An 18,267-nucleotide genomic window follows, 5' to 3' on the forward strand; every position below is an offset into this window, starting at 1 on the left:
GTTGTAGATGTCCCTGCTTACGAACACCTGGCCTACGTCAGAGGTATCAGAGCAGTATGTGCTCTGAGTCCTCCTGCCTCTGCCTGTGAGAGGCACAGCCACCATGGTGCCATGTCCTTGAGGAGATGGCGAGGAGAACAGAAGGAATACAAGACTGTTGTAGCATCAGGGACATATGATACACTAACCCTCCCTTTTTTTTTTTTTTGAACTTATCTCTTGGGGTCACAATCATAATTAAAGAATAAAAAACAGTTCATCTGCTCTCTGTCAAACTTAAGATTGAATTTTTTCAGGAAACTGATTTTATCAGAGATCATTTCACAGTCTCAGACATCTTCCCTCAAAAAAACAAAACAAAACTTAATTCAGAAACCAAAAAGATAGTATATTGCAGTTTTTAAAAGTAAATGGCATGTGTTACCTATCCTTGGGTCCCACACAGCAGAAGGTGAAGGCTAAGGCAGAGTTGTAGCCAACCTCACAGAAATACAAGCAAACTGAGTCCAATAGCATGTTAAAAGGATTATACACCGTGACCAAGTAAGATTTATGCCATTGATGTAAGTCATTCAACGTATGAAAACAAATCAGTGTACTATACCATATTAATAGAACAAAGGAAAAAAAACCCACGTGATCATCTTAATTGACGCAGGAAAAGCATTTGACAAACTCGAACATCCTCTTACAATAAAAACACTCAGCTTACTAGGACTAGAAGCAAACTTCCTCAACATGAAAATGATTTTTATGAAAAATCCATAGCTTATATCATACTCAGTGGTGAAAGATGGCAAGCTCTCCCCCTACCATCAGGAACAAGAAGACCAGGACACTCACTTTCACCGCTGCTGTTCAACACCAGCGGTGTTGTACTGGAAATCCCAGGTGGAGCAGTTAGGCGAGAAGGAAATATAGGCATCCAAACTGGAAAAGAGGTAAAACTCTTCACAAGTGACATAGGAAATCCCAATTGAAAAAAAGTCTGTGTACAAGTTGACCTGCACAATTCAAACCTATGTTGCTCAAAGGTCAACTGTACCTGAATTCAGCAAAGTAGCAGAATACAGAGTAAACACACAAAAATCAGTTGCATTTCTATATTCTAACAATAAATAATCTCAAAAGTAAATTACAAAAACAATTGCAGTTGCAATAGCATCAAAAAATAAACTACTTAGGAATTAACAACCAAGGAGGTAAAAGCCTTATACATTGAAAACTCCAAAATGTTCCTGAAAGAAATTAAAGAAGACTTAAATAAATGGAAACATACCCCATGTTCATGGATTAGAAGAGTTAATATTGTTAAAATGTCAATGCTGCTCAAAGCAATCTACACGTTCAGTGCAACCCCTATCAAAATCCTAATGATGTTTCTGGCAGAAACAGAAAAACTCATCCTGAAATTCACATGGAATCTCAAGTGACCCCAAAAACCCAGAACAATCTTGAAAAAGGAAAACAACTGGAGGACTCATACGTTCTGATTTCAAAACTTACTACAAAGCTACAGTAATCAAAAAACTGGTACTGACATAAAGACAGACATAGACCAGTGGAATAAAGAGCCCAGAAGTAAGCCCTCACCTACATGGTCAAATGATTTTTGACAAGGGTGCCAAGACTATTCAATGGGGAAAGCCAACCCTATTTCAGTAAGCGGTGGTGCTGGGAAAACTGAGTATCCCACATGCAAAAGAATGAAGTTGGACCCTTACCTAACACCATATACAAAACTTAACTCAAAGTCGATCAAGGACCTAATGTAAGACTTAAATGATGAAACTCTTAGAAGAAATCGTAGGACAAAAGCTTCACATTGGATTTGGCAATGATTTCTTGGTTATAACACCAAAGGCACAGGTAACAAAAAATAGGCAAGTTCAATTTCATGAAAATTTTAAAGATTTTGGGCATTAAAAGACACTGTCAGTAAAAAGACAGCCCACAGAATGGGAGAAATATTTGCAAATCATATATGAGATTAATATTCAGAACATATAAGAGGTCTTCCAAAACTAAACAATAAAAAACCAACCTGACTCAAAAATGGGCGAAGGACTTGAACAGACATTTCTCCACAGAAGATATATGAAATGCCAGTAAGCACATGAAAACATGCTCAACATCATGAATCATTAGGGAAATGCAAACTATAATGGGATATCACTTCACACCCATTAGGATTGCTCAAAAATCAGAAAATAACAAGTATTGGGGAGGATGTAGGGAAATTAGATCCCTGTGCACTGTTGGTGGGAATGTAAAATGGTACAGCCATTGTGGAAGATGGTTCCTCAGAATATATGGTGGTTCCTCAAAAACTTAAAAATAAAATTAGCATATTATTCAGCAATTCCAGTTTTAGGTATACACTCAAAGAATTGAAAGTAGGGTTTCGAAGAGGTATTTATACACCCATGTCCATAGCAGCAGTATTCACAATAGCTAAAACAGAATTAACCAAAGTATCCATTGATGGATGAATGGATAAGCAAAATGTGGTCTATGTACACGATGGTATACATACATAAGTATTTCGTCTTTAAAAGGAAGAAAATTCTGCAATATGCTACAACATGGATGAACCTTGAGGACATTATACAAAGTAAAATAAGCCAATGACAAAAAAACAAATACTTGTTGACAAAAGAAATTCCAACCCTAAAGAAAGATTTAAAGAGTTTATTTAAGCCAAGGTTTTGGGGCCAGCGGACTGAGATAATGCTCCAAGGAATTGCAGTTTACTTTATACTTTAGAATCACAGGAGAGAACATAAGGAAGGTTACACGAAATCCATTGGTGGCAGATTAAAGAGGCGGGTGAAAGTAAAGTGGGGAAATTGCTGATATTGGATGAAAAGTAAAATGGAAAAATACATACTTTTATATTGGTGGGTGCAGGATAGTTAACATTTAACATACATAGTTTATAGAGGTATGAGGGTAGAAGATAACAAAGAGGAATGTTGGAGTTGCCTCGCCCCTTACTGGGGTGTTTCTCTTTGGAGGTCTGGAAAAGAAATCGTTCTGACGTTTTAAGTATGTTATTCTAGATGCACAAAAACAATGGACAGGGTAGAGAGTAATCTCTCATATAGGCCTTAGGACGTGACTTTCTATTCTAACCTGTTGAGTTAGAAATTTTTGTATGATCAAAATATCCCATGTGGCTACGTTCAGTTATTGAACTTGTCAGGCTTGTCAGGGTGGCCCCTTTTTTGTTCACATACTGTATGATCCTCCTTACATGAGGTACTTAGCATAGTCAAAATCATAAAAATATAAAGTGTAACGGTGGTTACCAGGGGCTCAGGGAAGAGGGAGTGGGAAGTTACTGCTTAATAGGTATAGAGTTTCTTTTACAAGATGAAAATAGATGTGGAATGGATGATGGTGATGGTTATACAACAGTGTGAGTGCATTTAATACCACTTAACTGTACACTTAAAAAAATGGTGAACTTTATGTGTATTTTACCAGAATTTTAAAAATAAAAAGTAAAGCCTATTGCAATGTCAGTGTGAACAAGTCAGGCCACGGAGTAGGAGAAGGTAATTTGTAACCCATGACTTGCAAAGGACCAATACCCAATAATTCTGCCTGTTTATGTCCACCATAGAGAAACTGTCACACACATACACAGGAGACCTCTACAGAAAAGCTCATCGTTGGGCTCTCTGTGTGAGCAAAAGAGGAGGGAGATGGAGAAATAAACTGGAAATACCTTACTAAGTGGCATTCTAAAAGACAGTTTAAACTAGTGTACCAATAAGTGTACGTTTCATAAAAAAATAAATAGATAAAAGTAAAAAAACATAAGTGTACATGTTAAATTTTAAAAACGTTGCAAGTTTTTTTCGAAAGGCATGGTCTAAAAATGATCTGTTCAGTGTGCATCTTCAGTATGTAACCTTGACGGTGTCTCTTATGGTCTGTGATTTTCTTTGTGTTTGAGATGTCTTATAATTAATTTTTAAAAGACAAGTAGGTAGTTACGCGCTCTGGCTCTCATTGTTCGGTGGTGCCATTGCTGTGGGCAGCAGGGACCAATGTGGATGGCAGGTAGGTCGGTGCCACGGTCACTCCTTAATCATTCAAAGCCAGTAACCGCTCAGGTAAGTCACTTTGGTGGGGAACAGACGCACATGTTGGGGATCGTGGGTGTTCCTCCAGGTGGCTGAAACACCTGTCAGAGATTGTGGGGTCCATGTTCTTGGCATGGAGGCAAGACATGAGTAACATGGGGGCCTGTTACCATGGGCTGTGTTCCTGCCTGTGAATCAATGGCTCTCACGTTTGATCCCGTCTCACTGGCAGTCGGAACACAGTGCCGCGGCACTGTCGCAGGTCTAAAAGAATTTGGCTTTCTAGCTTCAGTCTGTGATATTGTCCAGATAGCTCAGGATTTGCTTCTCATTTTGATTGCTTTTCGGTTGTGTACTATACAGCTCTGCTTAATAGCTTCAAGTCTGTTCTCTGTCCCAGGGAGACATTTAAATGTGTGTACCGTCTTTCCTCCCCCGCCAGGGGTAGTGTTGACAGGGACATTTGTCTGTGTGGAAGTGTAGTATCACTGAATTACACGGTGAAAACCCCTCTTCTGCAACAGGCTAGGAAAAGTTCACATAGCGTCCTTTTTTTCTTTTAGAACCCACAATACTTTATATGCACCAGAAATGCTAGCCAAAATGGTAGAGCCTTTCACAAAGGCTCTGGATATGCTTGAAGCGGAAAAATCTGCTATTTTAGGTAAGAAATCTAGCCTTTTGTTCCTTGAAGTTTACCTTATCTTTAATGAGCTCCTCAGGCAGCCTCACTGTGCCTGTGTCTCCTTCTCCCCACCTGGCACCACCCTGACCACCTGTTTGTTCAGAAATGTATGTGTGCAGGTCCTACAGACTTAGGGACAAATGCATTTACCCCGTTATCTTAGCACACAGAGGGGGTCTTCCTTCAGAGGCAGGCTCCCCTCCTGGGCCCTCCCCATCCCGTGGTAAGCCTTCCAGGCAGTGGTGTGTGTTAGAGCTTTGAGGTTCTAAATAGACCATGGTTTTTTTGACCTGAAGGATATTAGCGTGCTTTCCTGTCTTTTATGTATGAAAAAAAAATATTAAACCAATTAAGTTTAAACAGCTTTTATCAATAAAATATTATATATGTTATCAAAAGTTTTTAAGGAATAGTTTCTAAGCCAGGTTTCCTGGATTAGAATATTGCATTAACTCATTTTTCCCATTCGTGAATGACTATGCAATCAAAATTGGGGTATATGCTGTGAAGGAAAGTGGCTGTGACTGTTCATCGGTAGACCTCACCCAATCTGGGGGGCAGTCAGAAGATTGCTCCCCAGAGCACACTTGAAGGATGAGTAGGAGCTTAGTAACTACGTGGGGGGCAAGAGGAGATGGCTGAGCATTCTGCGCTAACAGACTGCCAGGTCCAAGATGCTGAGGCATGCAGGAAAGAGCTTGGTATGTCCAGGGAATAGAGAGGGGTGACCCATGTGGTCGGAACGCAAGGAGCAAGGCCGTGGTTGGAAGTTAGCGCTGGGGACATCGAGAGTTGTGCCCATCTCTGAAGCTTCGTGCTGGCTCACCATCACTGCCACCACTGTATCTCTTCATTCCCAGCCATGACCTCGGCCTGGGCCTGGCTCTGATTAAGCCATCCAGGGAGCAGGGTGATGAAGGGTGTTAGTTTACCTTTCCAGAGCTCATGTCTGTCTGTCTTGGCCTATGTGGTCCTGGGCCATTTCTTTTGGGCCACACTTAAGGTCCACGTTGCAGACACCAGTGAACAACAAAACAAAATTTAAAAGCTCCCAAGAAATGTTTTGCCATTCATACAAAAAGTGGATGTTGCATCACCACCCATTCTTCCCCCCGTTCGGTTATTCAAACTAAGCCAAGAAGTCCCGCTGTAGACATACTTGGCCAACCAAAACATACCTGAATGGACACCCAGTTCTGTGTGGCAGCTTCCAACCATGAGCGAGACTTGAAGTGTAAAATTGCCTGTAATTAGAAGTATAGATCTTTTAGGGCAATTATTATACTGAGGTAAGCGGGTTTCATTTTGTTCTGTTACGCATCTTGGGCTTCACATAAAATTTTGCTTGAAAAAGAGGCTCTACAACTTAAAAAGGGAGGGGGGCATCCCCAGTGCTTTATGGAGAGATCATTTTGAGTTATCTGTATGTATTTTGGTACCAGTCCCATCTGGAAAAACCCACACAAAAGTTGGGAGTACCCAGGTCTAGTCGGAAGTCCTGGGGACTTAAATAGATTTCAACTTTTCCTACTAAGACAGTGTAGCCTCACCTTTAGGGCAGCTCTTAGCACTTCTAGTTGGTAGAAGACTTGGCCAGCTTCTTTGCATTTATAGCACTCCTCGCTCCCACCCCGCACGCCCAAACCACATCTGCCTGCTGTAGGGTTGGCAAGTTGAGACCTTAGACAGCGGAACAACGTGTGCCTGACCTGTCCTTCTCTGTAGGATTACCTCAGCCTCTCTTGGAACTGAATGACTCTCCTGTTTACAAAACAGTCTTGGAAAGAATGCAGCGTTTCTTCTCTACGCTCTATGAAAACTGGTAAGGAACCAATGCTGCCACTCCATGTTCTCTTCCCAGACGTGCGCTGTCGAGGAATGGCCATGGGTTGGACCTTTGATCTAGAATCTAGATCTAGGTTAGATGAGGCAACAGTTTGAGAGGGAACTAATGATCCTAGTGGCAAATCAAAATGAACAGGCTGTTTTCTTACATTTGCTTTTTTATAATTGTCACGTGTGCCTCAGTCCTAGCCTTGACTTGATATTTTATGCCCAGCTTGTCTGTTTCGGGGGCATAAAACAATGAGACCAAAGCAGAAGACAGAGTGGTGAGGATGCATTTTCTCAGACCCCTCCCTACCTGTAGCCTACTTTTCATGGGACACCGGGAGTGGCTGACCAGAGGTTGTCTTTGGGTCCTGCTTGTGGGATGGGGAGGGAAGTGGCCCTCCTGTACGGCCAGAGCTCTAAGCAGCCACGCTAATGAGATTCTCCATTGTCAGTCCATAGTGCTTACGAGTAATGAAGGCTACTGTTGATTTTGGCTACCAACAGCCAGCTTTAAAAAGATGCTGAATCTTCTATCAAGAAGCTTCCATAAAAGTGGGAGGTGGAGGGGCATGATTTTCACTTCTCATAAAAGATTATGTTCACATCTTCAAAGTATACTGATTAAGCTCAAGTTCTCTTAAGGAGTAAATACAATTGCTCTTCTAGCCGACGAGTTTTGTGGTAGACTGCAATTCTCTGTGACAAAGAGTCATGGCACAGAGACATCCCAGGGCAGTCAGGGCTGGCGTAGTAGCTGTTGGGTCTGTCATTGCCCGTGGTTTGCCCTTACAGTTTCCACATCCTGGGGAAGGCAGGCCCTTCCATGCAGCAGGACTTCTACACCGTGGAGCACCTGGCCACCCAGCTCCTCAGCTCAGCCTTCGTCAACTTGAACAATATTCCTGACTACCGACTCAGACCCATGCTTCATATCCTTTCAAAAGTCCCTAGATCACCCAGAGGGCCAAAGATGGAGGACAGGAACAGTTTATGGGCACCAGAGGAGGCAGAGCTGAGCTGCGTGGAATAGATGGGATCATTTATCTCAGTGTATAATAACACGTGAAAAGGACAAAAAGAGTGAAGTAAATAAGCAGGAAAGACAGGAGGGCAGTCCAGGGGGCCTGGAAAGCTCTCTCCTTAGGGCTAAATCTTTGCCATCCCACTTCTTGGAAATATAGAAAATGAAGCTTTTATCCCTTTTGTATGTTTCGTCAGGTGCTTCCTCCTCGAAGACACACTCTCATACTTCATTCTCATTTGGGTTGTTTGTTTGTTTGTTTTTGCTTTTGTGAGTATCTTCCCTGAAGTTATAAGGAGAATGGTGAAGGAGAATTTATCACAAGGGTGTCTCCTGTTTTATTTCCTCCCTCCTTTCCAGCATCCCAGTGCCCATAACGTGCAGTCTGGTAGAAAGCATAGTTACAGTAAAAGTACAGTGGAAATGTATCCACGCAGCTTAGGATTTTCAGAAAAGAGCTTGACATTTTTTGCCTATTAACGGGATATTCTTGGCATCTTGCAAGGCCTTTGGGGGTTGACTTTGACCGAGGGCTCAGGGTACTGCCTAGCAAGTGAGGGGTGCTTTAGAATGCAAGGCGTGTGTATGCATGTGCTGAAACTTCTTAACCTGCAGCGGCATGGGTCTTTGTGAAGCCTCTGGTGCTCTTCTGCCCCCCCGAGCACTACGAAGCCCTGGTGTCTCCCATCCTTGGGCCTCTGTTCACCTACCTCCACATGGTAAGAGACTGGGCAGGAACGGGTAACAAAGAGGAGTTTTAGGGAGGGTGGCTTATGAGTCTGTCAGGAGCTCCTGAAAATGTCTCCAAGTCCTGCCAGGATGGCTGTGCAGCCGTCCGCCCCTCACTGCAGTGGATTGAGCAGCCCCCCAAGAACCGACTGGTTTAATTGTCCACAAAGCACCACAAAGCAGAGTCAGCTTCTATTAACAGAGGAGAGGTGATCAGAGGAGTGCTTCCCTTCAGTCTGTTTCCCTGACTCTAGAACTAAGCAGGTGGTGCAGGTGTGTTCGGAGTGACCCAGGAATTTTAAAATTATTGATCCTGTCCAAGCAAAGAAATGTTTGATCTGCTGCCCTCGTGGGTGTGGGAGAGGTTACAGAAACATCTGTTTTTTTAACCTTGTGGGTCTCCCAAGGTTCTGTCACTGATACCTGCAGTCATCCCTGGCTAATTCTAGTGATGAAATAGACCTTAGATATGATCTGTTCCAGCTTTCTCCCCAATTCTAGCATTTACTTCCTTTTTGTTTTCCCAGAGGCTTTCCCAAAAATGGCAAGTCATCAACCAGAGGAGCCTGCTGTGGTAAGGAACATCTCTTTTCCTTGATGGATGAATTGGAGCCAAGTTTGGAGTGGGAAAAGGTTGGGAGTGGGTGGCGGGTGGGGGAAGGGGCTCTGCGGGATGAGGGCTAGAACCGCAGTGGGCTATAGTCATTCTCAGCCTAATGAATGATAGGTGGCTTGTCTGTGACCATTAGCAGACTCAGCTCAGCTGCCTTAGGAGAAGCTGAGACATCTTACCCACTTAGGACTCAGATCTAGTACCCTCTGCCAGCTGGGTAGAGTCACAAGTCATAACATCCCTCAGTGGATCGTTGCTGTCCATTCCCAACATTTGCTTGGAATGTAGACCAGAAAGACGCCAGGAGGAAGTGGGCGCAGAGCGTCTGGTTAGGGTCCCTGCTCTCCTGGTCTTTCCCTTCTTTGCACTCCCCTGGAACTTGCCCCTGATTTTCTGCAGTGGAGAAGATGAGACCGCAGATGAAAACCCAGAGTCTCAAGAGATGCTGGAGGAACAACTGGTGAGGATGTTAACCCGAGAAGTCATGGACCTCATCAGTAAGTGGCACGTGGGAGCCAGGGGTGGTAGAGAAGAATTTTTCTGGAGAAAGAACTGGTCACTCGCCCAATCCCATGAAGGCATGTTTGCAGCAATTCTGATAGACTGATAAGAAAGAGTTAACTAGATAGAAGACTAAGAAAGAATTAACTAGATAGAAACTAGGTGGTCCTTACGTCAGTCTATGGAGATTTTATGAATTGCCAGCTGAATTGGATTTGTTCATATTAAAGCCAAAATATGGTCTAAAATTTGGTAGGATGAAAATAGCAGGTAGGAATAACTTCTCAGCTTCGTTAAAATCGGGAAAAAGTTAATTCTTGGACATGAAGGTGGTTAATTTTTTTATTTTTGGGCCATTTCATTTGTTTGAGATACAAAATAGACGAAAGATTTATCAGGTATCCTCTCGTGGTCACTTGGTCTCAGAAAATTTCGTAATTTCCCTTCAGTTACTTGAACTTGAAGAGGAACCAGAACAGTTTGGTCACATGCCTCTGTTTCTATCAGTGAGGCTGATGTTGTGCCTGGACAGTGCCCCCCCTTCCCTCCTCGTCACCTGCCCAGGGAGTCTGGGATCTGTTGTCTGGTGGTAGTAGCTCAGTAACCCTGCTTTCTTGCTTTAGCGGCATGCTGTGTTTCAAAGAAAGGTGCTGACCACAGTGCTGCGCCCCCTGCAGATGGAGACGGTAAGCGAGCCTCTTGTGTGGCTGTCTGAGCTCTTCAGTAGCGTCCCTTCGGTAGCCAGGTCACTTCCTAGCAGTCTGTGGGGGGGTGTTGTACATCTGGCTTTCCTCTGTGCTGGCGCTCTTGCTGGGTTCCCCCGGCATATTCCCACCTCAGAGCGTTTGCACTGGCCGTTTCCTTTATCTAGAATGATTTGCCTCCTGACTGTACATGGCCTTTTCCCTTGCTTCATTTGGGCCTGTGCTCAAATGTCAACCCTGAGAGGTCTTCCATGATCAGCTTATCCAAAATAGTAACCTCAATCACTCTGTATTCTCCTCCACTCTATTTTTCTTCAGAGCACGTAGCACTACATGACATTACATTTTATTTATGCTTTCGTTTTTTACTTGTCTCCCTCACTAGAATGTCACCTCCCATCAGGGAAGGGACTTTGTCCTATTCCTGTGGCAGGGTATCCCCAGTAACTAAATCAGTGTTTACTACCGTAGGTCCGCAGATGTTTGTTCAATGACAAAAGAGCCTCACCATTTGCTTAAGTAATTGTCCAGAAAACCTTGTTTCCCACTGTTTCTGAAACGTGCATCTAGTTACATCTCTACATCTGCCACGGGCAGGGGCTTCTGCACCCTAATGAGGCTGGGGACCGTCCCAGTGCTACTCAAGCACCAGTCAGCTCCGGGTTCTCAACCTTCCTCTCCTCGGTGGGCTTCTCTCAGGACAGACTTTTCTCTGTTCTGAAAAGATGCAGCCTAACCCTCTGCTCTCTGCTTCTAGATGAAGAGATGATGGCCACAGAGGTAGTAACCCCGTCGGCCGTGGCGGAGCTCACAGACCTGGGCAAATGCCTAATGAAGCATGAGGTAGGTGGGGCTGCAGATGAAGTTCTTCTCCTTTCCCAGCTTCTACTTCTCTTACTCTGGGATGCCATCGGAAGTTTTGGGGGTAAAACTCCTTTATGCGAGTTAGGTTCCTGGTTCCTAAAGCCCCAGAAAACAGTGGGGAAAGCACAAGGCCATGGGGTGCCCCCTGCTGGGCAGAGGCTCTCAGGAGAGCTCGGAGCTGCACTGATGCCAGTCCCTCGTGTTCATCCGGCCCTACACCTGAGCCTGTCTCCTTCCTACACATAGGTTTCCTCTTCTGTGTCGGTGGTTTTTCCTTCTTTTTGAGTGCCTGGTATACAAAGGAAAGAAAGAAACTCACTTCTCTTTTTAAAATAAGCTCATTTTCCCACTTACCTACAATTAAAACTCCAGCTCCTGTTACATAAGCATACTCAGAGAAAATGTGCTTATTTCCTGTTGTAATCCTTCATCCTTTTCCGTTAGGATGTTTGTACGGCGCTATTAATTACAGCCTTCAATTCCCTGGCCTGGAAGGATACTCTGTCCTGCCAGAGGACGACCACACAGCTCTGCTGGCCCCTCCTCAAACAAGTATGGTTATTCACCTCTTCTCGCCCCTCTGAAAGGTTTGGGTCATGAGGATTGACTGAATCAGTTGAAAGAATTGGGGTGCTGAGGCCTGCCTGGTGGTAACAGCCTGCTTTGGCCCTGAGCACGACTGTCTCCCCAGGTGCTGTCAGGGACACTGCTCGCAGATGCTGTGACGTGGCTTTTCACCAGCGTGCTCAAGGGCTTACAGACGCACGGGCAGCATGATGGCTGCATGGCTTCCCTGGTCCACCTGGCCTTCCAGATATATGAGGCGCTGGTGAGTGGAGAAAGCCTGGGGGCAGGATGGCTGCAGCTTCATTCTTCACAGCCGGCTCCCCTCCGTCGGGCCTTATCCTAAATGTAGGCAGTTGCCCAGTTGTTAGTGCTGCCCGAGGAGTGGGTGTGGCAAGGAATGGGCGAGGTGGCAGGGCCCAAAGCTACCCCACTGAGTGGGTTTGCCCTCACTCCGCAGCGTCCCAGGTACCTGGAGATACGAGCTGTCATGGAGCAGATCCCAGACATACAGAAGGATTCTCTGGACCAGTTTGACTGCAAGCTTTTGAACCCGTCTCTGCAGAAAGCTGCCGACAAGCGCCGGAAGGACCAATTCAAACGCCTCATTGCTGGTTGCATTGGGGTAGGTCATGCACCTTCCTTGGTGCTCCCAACCACCCTTGCGGGCTTCTTAGACCATGTGTTCGTGTTAGGGCAAACCGGAAACCAGCTATCGTCACTGGCCATTAGGGTGAGATGGTCTTAAAAACAACCCACTACTTAGGGTCCAGCGTTAGTTCTCTCTCATTTGTTTTCCACAGAAACCCTTGGGAGAGCAGTTCCGAAAAGAAGTTCACATTAAGAATCTTCCCTCACTTTTCAAGAAAACAAAGCCCATGTTGGAGACAGAGGTGCTGGGCAACGAGGAAGGCGGCCTGGCCACCATCTTTGAGCCCTGAAGCGAGCTTTGGGCATCCTTCCTCGGCCTTCGTTGCCATCTCTTCTTCCCTTCGTAGCTAATCTCTAGGCCTCTGTCAACTGCCACCTCACTTACCACCATTGTCAGCCTGGAGATACTCAGCTCTGGAGCTGGAAGAGTGTGCCCTGTGCAGGGCCAGAAGTAACTGTACTGAAGTATCAAGAAAGGGAGTGAGGGCTAATACCATGCTGTCTAGATCTCCCAAGTATCCCACATTCTACTTGGAGGTTGGGCTTTTCCGAGAGAGAAAAGCTAGAGCAGAGCAGCCCTTCTCCCCAAGCCCTCCTGCCCCCATGCAGCCATATACCTGTGCAGAATGGTAACTAGGGGTACTCTACTCAGCACTGCAATTAGCTGGGCTTGTGGCAAGGGTTCAGCCGTGAACTACTTGTGCCAGAGTTCCCCCAGGACCATCGCAAGTCCCCCTGAGTCCCCATGCCACTGGGCTGGCAGGGAGCCCTTGCCATCCCTCAGCATGTTCGGGTCAGGTGCTGACTGCTGAACTGAATGTGGCCGGTTCCTTGTTTTGAGCAAGAATCTGGTCAGCTGATGGGACCCATGGTACAGGCTACTGCTAAGCTCTGGACGTGGTATCAAGCGTATTACCTTCAGGGACCAGGGCTGGGCCAGCGTCTAGTACTCACATCCCCCTTAGAGCTCACACATCGTGCCCTTCCATGAATGACCCCTCAGTGTGGTGTCCCCAACCCCAGGGCCCACCTACGCACCAGAGCCACACTACCCTATCTAGTGTCACGTGATGCCATTGGAATCTAAGGGTAATGCAGACCAACTAGGCTACATCTGTGACAGCAGCTAGCAAAGCCACTGGTCTCTTAGGACTAGGCGTCCAGGTGCCTTCAAAAATCTCCCGGTCTTTCAGGTCCTGGGCACTTCTCTCATGGGCCATTTCCAAAAGAAAGAAAGTATGCCTTCTCATCACAACCTGTAAGTCTCTGGTCCTCTGTAGAGGTCACGAGATGGCCCTCTAAGCATAGGGGACGTGGACGCAGGACCCTAGCCTTGAGGTCGTCGCCGGCCACAGACACAATCCATACAGAAACCATATCGCGTGTTCACGCCCTCTGCGCAGACGGAGGCCTGTCATCGAGCCAGTCCACTGACGGGTCTCAGTGAGGACTGAGGAGCACGTAGACCGGAGCTCCAGCTTGTCGCCGTGCTGGCCCCAGGCCGGGGAGGCGAAGCCGCGGGAAGAACCTGGAGTCCAGCGAAGCCACTTCTGCAGCACAGACCTGCCCCGCGCCCTCTTCCTGGGTGGTGCGTGGGCTTCTTGTCAACTGTGAAGGCCATCTCAAAGCATGTTTCCCTCCAGATGTGTTAGCTGCCTGTTCCTCTGTGGTTGGGGCTTGGAGGGCACAGTTGTATTTATTGTGTTGTACTATTTTTAACATCTTGTGACTTCATGCTAGAAGTTTTCTATTGTTTATAGAACCTTTTTGTAGACACATTAACTCTAAAGCACATCTGCATGTCAGTAAAAATCTCAATTTCATATAGAAACAGCCCCGTCTGTCGTTTTCAAATGAGTGACATGCTCCAGGGTGAGTTCCTCCTGAGCATCTTGCTAAGGGGACTGGACAGGAAGAACGGTGACTGATGGCTGTGCTGTCCAGCTTTCTGACAACGTCAGCTAGAAAGATTTCTGTTGCTGACGTACCTACACCAGGCGGCCCATTCTGTGTCATCCATTACTGGAGGCCACCGACCCTGACCCTGAGGGGCTGTCCCAAGGGAACCGCTGTTCTCCCTCATGGCTCTTGGTGGCAGTGTGACATGACTGCTAGGGATCACCACCCTGTTTTCTATCGGCAACTTTCTCCATTATCCAAGGGCTACGTTAAGTGGTGCACAGTATTTTTGTCCAGTCTGTGCCCCTAGAAAACACCTCAATTTGGCGTTGCTCCTGAGGCGTCAGAGGGACTTGGCCCTGACTGGCAGTGACATCTGAGCCATGGGTCCCTAACCGCTAAATCATGCCACACCTGTTCTGAGGTGGGGCCCCATACTTGCAGACCAAAACTGAGTAAGGGGTCTCTGACAAAACAATTTTTGTTTGAATGTGAATTTATTTACATGAAAGCCTTACAAAGGCATAAAAGTCACATTTTGTGACACATTTAACAAAATGCATTGACTGAAATAAAGCTGGAATTGTCCCCCACACTCAGGACACCCCGCCCTGCGGGGCTCTCTTGGGCAGTCCTGTGGTGGCAGGTCGGAGCCCAAAGGCGTCAGCTTGCCTTGGGCACATCCAAGCCCCGCCATGCCCCTGTATCTGGCGCCAGCCTCAGTCCATCTGAACGGCATCTAGTTCATCCAAGAACCGCCGGCACTTCCCCATCAGGACCTTGACGGCTTCGCTCACCAGCACGTCTGGTGGCAACACCCCCGTGGACTCCACAGAGACTGGAACCAAAGAGACATTTTAACCCAGGCAGGGCTTGCGAAAGCTGGTCATTGCTAGATGCCACATCTGGACTCCAAGGAAGCTGTAGCACCAGAGCCACCCGTCCCTCTCCTGCCCACCCCCGGTACTCACAGATGTAGTGGTCTCGAACCCGAGCAAGCCGTACAATCTTCTTTAGCTTCTCATTCCGGAAGACTTCCCTGCTAAAGGTATCTAGCCGGGGATTGGCAACTCTGGCCACCTTTTTACCTAATGAAAACCAACCATGTTAGAAACACGAGCCCCAGGCTTGTATGTCTGCTCCCTTCAAGGAAACATACTTGAGGTCCTGACCTGAACAGCACCCCGAATACCGTACCGTGGACTTCATGCACTTCAATAACACCCGGTGAGAAGCACCGGCGCAGCTCCTCAGCAGCCTCCCCTTCCACGGGCTCAAGCAAGGTGATGTCCGGCAGGAGCCTGTAACTGGCTGTTGCCACAGGTGAAAACTTGGCATGATCTTTGCCTAGAGGGAAAACAGCGCCTGTGGGAACACCCTCCTTCACGTTCCCAAAGGCCCACTGGCTTTCTGCCCATCACACCTTAGCTGAGCCCCTCGGTCACACCTCACGCCACTGGATTGGAACTGCCTTCCTCGCCAGGGCAGCCCCCAGGGTCCTCACCAATGCCTTTGACACAGTGCATGAGTAGGTCGATCTCCTGGCCAGGCCGCAGCTGCGCAATGAGGATGTCGTCATGCACTGGTCGGATAGTGCCCTCCGGGAAGAGGTCAGCCTGGTTCCCCAGGGGGACCCACGTCATGTGTCTGGTGTACACTGGAGGGAGAAGCACATCAGGAAGACCGCAGTCCCTAAAACCGGCACCCACCGACAGATGGGCCCTCTTCCTTACCCTACCAATCAACACTTACCTTTGTGGTTCACGTAGAGTTCATTGGGGTCAGAGGAATCTTTAGCAGCATGGGGGTTCCGAGTGCACCTGACTTGCAGCCGAAACTGCAGCGTGTCTATCTCGGTGCCTTCTTCATCTCCTGCAGAAAGGGAGGAGATGGCAGCTCTTAAAGGACTAGTGAGTATCGGAGCACGAGGCTGAATGCATTAAATTTCTCATGACCAATTTCGTAAGGCAAGGGCAGCGGTTCTCATGGATAAAAAGAATGATGTACCAAAAGATTGGTCACTTGCCTAAGGTCTTGTAGTAGTCAATTCAGGATTTGAATACAGGCAGTCTGATTCTAGAATCTACTCTGCAGAGGAGAGCTGCTCCCTTTCCCCAAAATTTCATTTTCTCAAACCCTCACCTTGGTTCCGATATTCAAAAAGACGGGGATCGGCATGGATGGGAATGAGCCCCAAGCGATGGGCGAGGATCTCATCCTGCACAATGGATGTGTTGTTGTACACCAGGACTTTCTCCACAGCCATGGTTGGCACCTGCCCAACAAACAGAATCACTCATCTACAAAGACCTTAACGACTCCGCATCTATTCCCCGCCGGCTGACATAGATAGGGGGAGACCTCTTCCTAGAAGAATCCTTGATTAGAAGTTTACAAATGAGCAAGAGGAATGCTCAGCAAAACGGCAGGAAAAATAAACCTCGAAACAATTCTACAAGTGAGGTCAATGGCATGGTTTCCCCATGCAACTCTACCCCGTCACCAGGCCCACCAATACCTCAGCCAACAGAATGCGGCGAAAAGCATTGGCAATGGCTGCGTCAATTCCCACCATGTCAAACTCCAATGAGTTTTCATCCAGGTGTACCACATCCACGTGGAAATTCTAAAGGGACAGGAAAAACACTAAATGATGCTTGCTCTCTGTATAGTCAATAGCTGCCCTCCCTGGATATTCCCCTCAATGTATCAACATTCTGTCTCATCCAAAAACCTCCCTTTGCCCAGATGGCCCTCATTAGATGTTCCATCCTCCCCAAGTCCTCCTTTATGAGTTTCTTTTTAAAAGTCTCCCTGTTTATATCTTCCATTCATTTACAATTCTCTGCAGTATGGCTTCCAGCCAGACCATCCGCAAAGGATATTGTACTAAAGAACATGCTTCCATACTGCTTAGTCCAGTTGACACTAATCAATCCTTATTACGTTCCTCGGTTGTATCTGGCATTGATAGGATCCCTCCTTTTTCAAACTCTATTGCCTTGATTTCTGAGCACCAATCTTTTGGTTCTCTCCCTTCTCTGATCAGTCCTTCCAAATTCATTGTCTTCCACCTATTCCATAAATATTACAATTTCCCAAGTTTTCGCTTTCCCAAACCTATTTCCCAAGTTTTCTCTCCAGGGTGACCTCAACCACACTCCTGGTTTTAGCAACTATCTCTATTGACAACTCCCCAGATTGTATCTCACTTCTGACCTCAATTCAAACATATATTCTACTAGCCTGCTAGACTTCTCCACCTGAAGGAAACTGAAAGCATGCATCATCATTCCCCAGCCCCAGTTCTCATCAATAAATGACACCACCATCCATCAAAGCAGTTCCCCAAGCTACGTCATTTTACAGTCTCCCCTCACGGCTGATATCAAAGCAATCACTAAACCTACCTTCTATCTCCCCTTTGCTCTGTCACCTAGTGTCTAAGACACACTTTATTCAATCTTGCCTACCACTCGTGCGGACCCTCTTTACTTCTGCCCTCCTCCCCATTCTAGATTAAGTGCCTCTGCGGAATGGGACAGCCCCCGTCCCACCTCCGGTCATCCTTAGTGCTATCAACCGCCTTTAACACACAATACTGGAATGATTTGCTTACGCGCGCTCTTCCCCAACAAGACTGAATATTTTCTTAGACCCGAGCAGAAACGGTGTACACGGAGCGCCTAACACAGTACTCAATAGACGTTTCAGGAACGGAGCGAAACCCAAGGACAGCTTCTGAGGCACAGGCTGCTCAGATCACACGGTCCGATCCTATTCCCTCTCCGGACACCTCCGGCTCCACCCACCTTCTCGAAGCGGTCCTGGTCCCAGGCATCATCGTAGCCGGAATAGTTGCCGGGAAAGTCGGTGGTATGAACCTAGAGCAGAGAAGAGTCTGTCCGCGAAGGGGCAGCGAGGCCAAGCCCGTCCCCACTCCGATCCCAACTCATCCCTGTCCCACTCTCGTTTCTCCTCCCGAGCTCCAGACCGCGAGGCTTACATTGCGAACCCCGAACTCCCCGAGAACCACGCGGCCCCGCATTTCCTCCACTGCCTGGGGCGCCGCCATCTTCAACCCCTCCACGTGACGAGGGTAGCAACTG

At 46.9% G+C, this 18,267-nt stretch overlaps 2 protein-coding genes across 3 annotated transcripts in view; one reads left to right on the forward strand and one right to left on the reverse strand.

Annotated features, from left to right (window-relative positions):
• XPO5 (exportin 5) overlaps positions 1 to 14,090 on the forward strand; it is a 42,490-nt gene extending 28,400 nt beyond the window's left edge. For both annotated transcript variants that reach the window (XM_081045242.1, XM_081045243.1), the window contains 12 exons: positions 4,658 to 4,758; positions 6,505 to 6,601; positions 7,405 to 7,541; positions 8,255 to 8,352; positions 8,890 to 8,936; positions 9,375 to 9,472; positions 10,100 to 10,162; positions 10,938 to 11,023; positions 11,489 to 11,596; positions 11,736 to 11,873; positions 12,069 to 12,233; positions 12,412 to 14,090. In XM_081045242.1, the coding sequence (XP_080901368.1) occupies positions 4,658 to 4,758; positions 6,505 to 6,601; positions 7,405 to 7,541; positions 8,255 to 8,352; positions 8,890 to 8,936; positions 9,375 to 9,472; positions 10,100 to 10,162; positions 10,938 to 11,023; positions 11,489 to 11,596; positions 11,736 to 11,873; positions 12,069 to 12,233; positions 12,412 to 12,549 (1,276 nt within the window). In that variant the 3' untranslated portion in view covers positions 12,550 to 14,090. The remainder of the gene's footprint in view (positions 1 to 4,657; positions 4,759 to 6,504; positions 6,602 to 7,404; positions 7,542 to 8,254; positions 8,353 to 8,889; positions 8,937 to 9,374; positions 9,473 to 10,099; positions 10,163 to 10,937; positions 11,024 to 11,488; positions 11,597 to 11,735; positions 11,874 to 12,068; positions 12,234 to 12,411) is intronic.
• A 555-nt stretch (positions 14,091 to 14,645) lies between these two features.
• POLR1C (RNA polymerase I and III subunit C) lies at positions 14,646 to 18,251 on the reverse strand. The gene is made up of 9 exons (XM_081044399.1): positions 18,165 to 18,251; positions 17,971 to 18,042; positions 16,677 to 16,784; positions 16,301 to 16,433; positions 15,911 to 16,030; positions 15,663 to 15,815; positions 15,356 to 15,505; positions 15,130 to 15,246; positions 14,646 to 14,996 (listed from the first exon to the last, which is right to left on the reverse strand). The coding sequence occupies exons 1-9, from the start codon at positions 18,231 to 18,233 to the stop codon at positions 14,878 to 14,880; spliced, it is 1,041 nt and encodes a 346-aa protein (XP_080900525.1). The 5' UTR covers positions 18,234 to 18,251; the 3' UTR covers positions 14,646 to 14,877.
• Positions 18,252 to 18,267: the final 16 nt, after the last annotated feature.

The sequence above is a fragment of the Rhinolophus hipposideros genome, assembly GCF_964194185.1.
Source record: "Rhinolophus hipposideros genome assembly, chromosome: 3".
Taxonomy (NCBI): Eukaryota; Metazoa; Chordata; class Mammalia; order Chiroptera; family Rhinolophidae; genus Rhinolophus; species Rhinolophus hipposideros.

Bases quoted from the DNA above. Each gene is read 5' to 3' on its own strand.
- POLR1C (XM_081044399.1), bottom strand. From the start codon at position 18,233: ATGGCGGCGCCCCAGGCAGTGGAGGAAATGCGGGGCCGCGTGGTTCTC. The intron at 16,031-16,300 runs GTGAGGGTTTGA...CCCTTTCTGCAG, and splicing joins TTTTGAATATCGGAACCAAG to GAGATGAAGAAGGCACCGAG. The intron at 15,247-15,355 runs GTACGGTATTCG...GGTTTTCATTAG, and splicing joins TGAAGTGCATGAAGTCCACG to GTAAAAAGGTGGCCAGAGTT.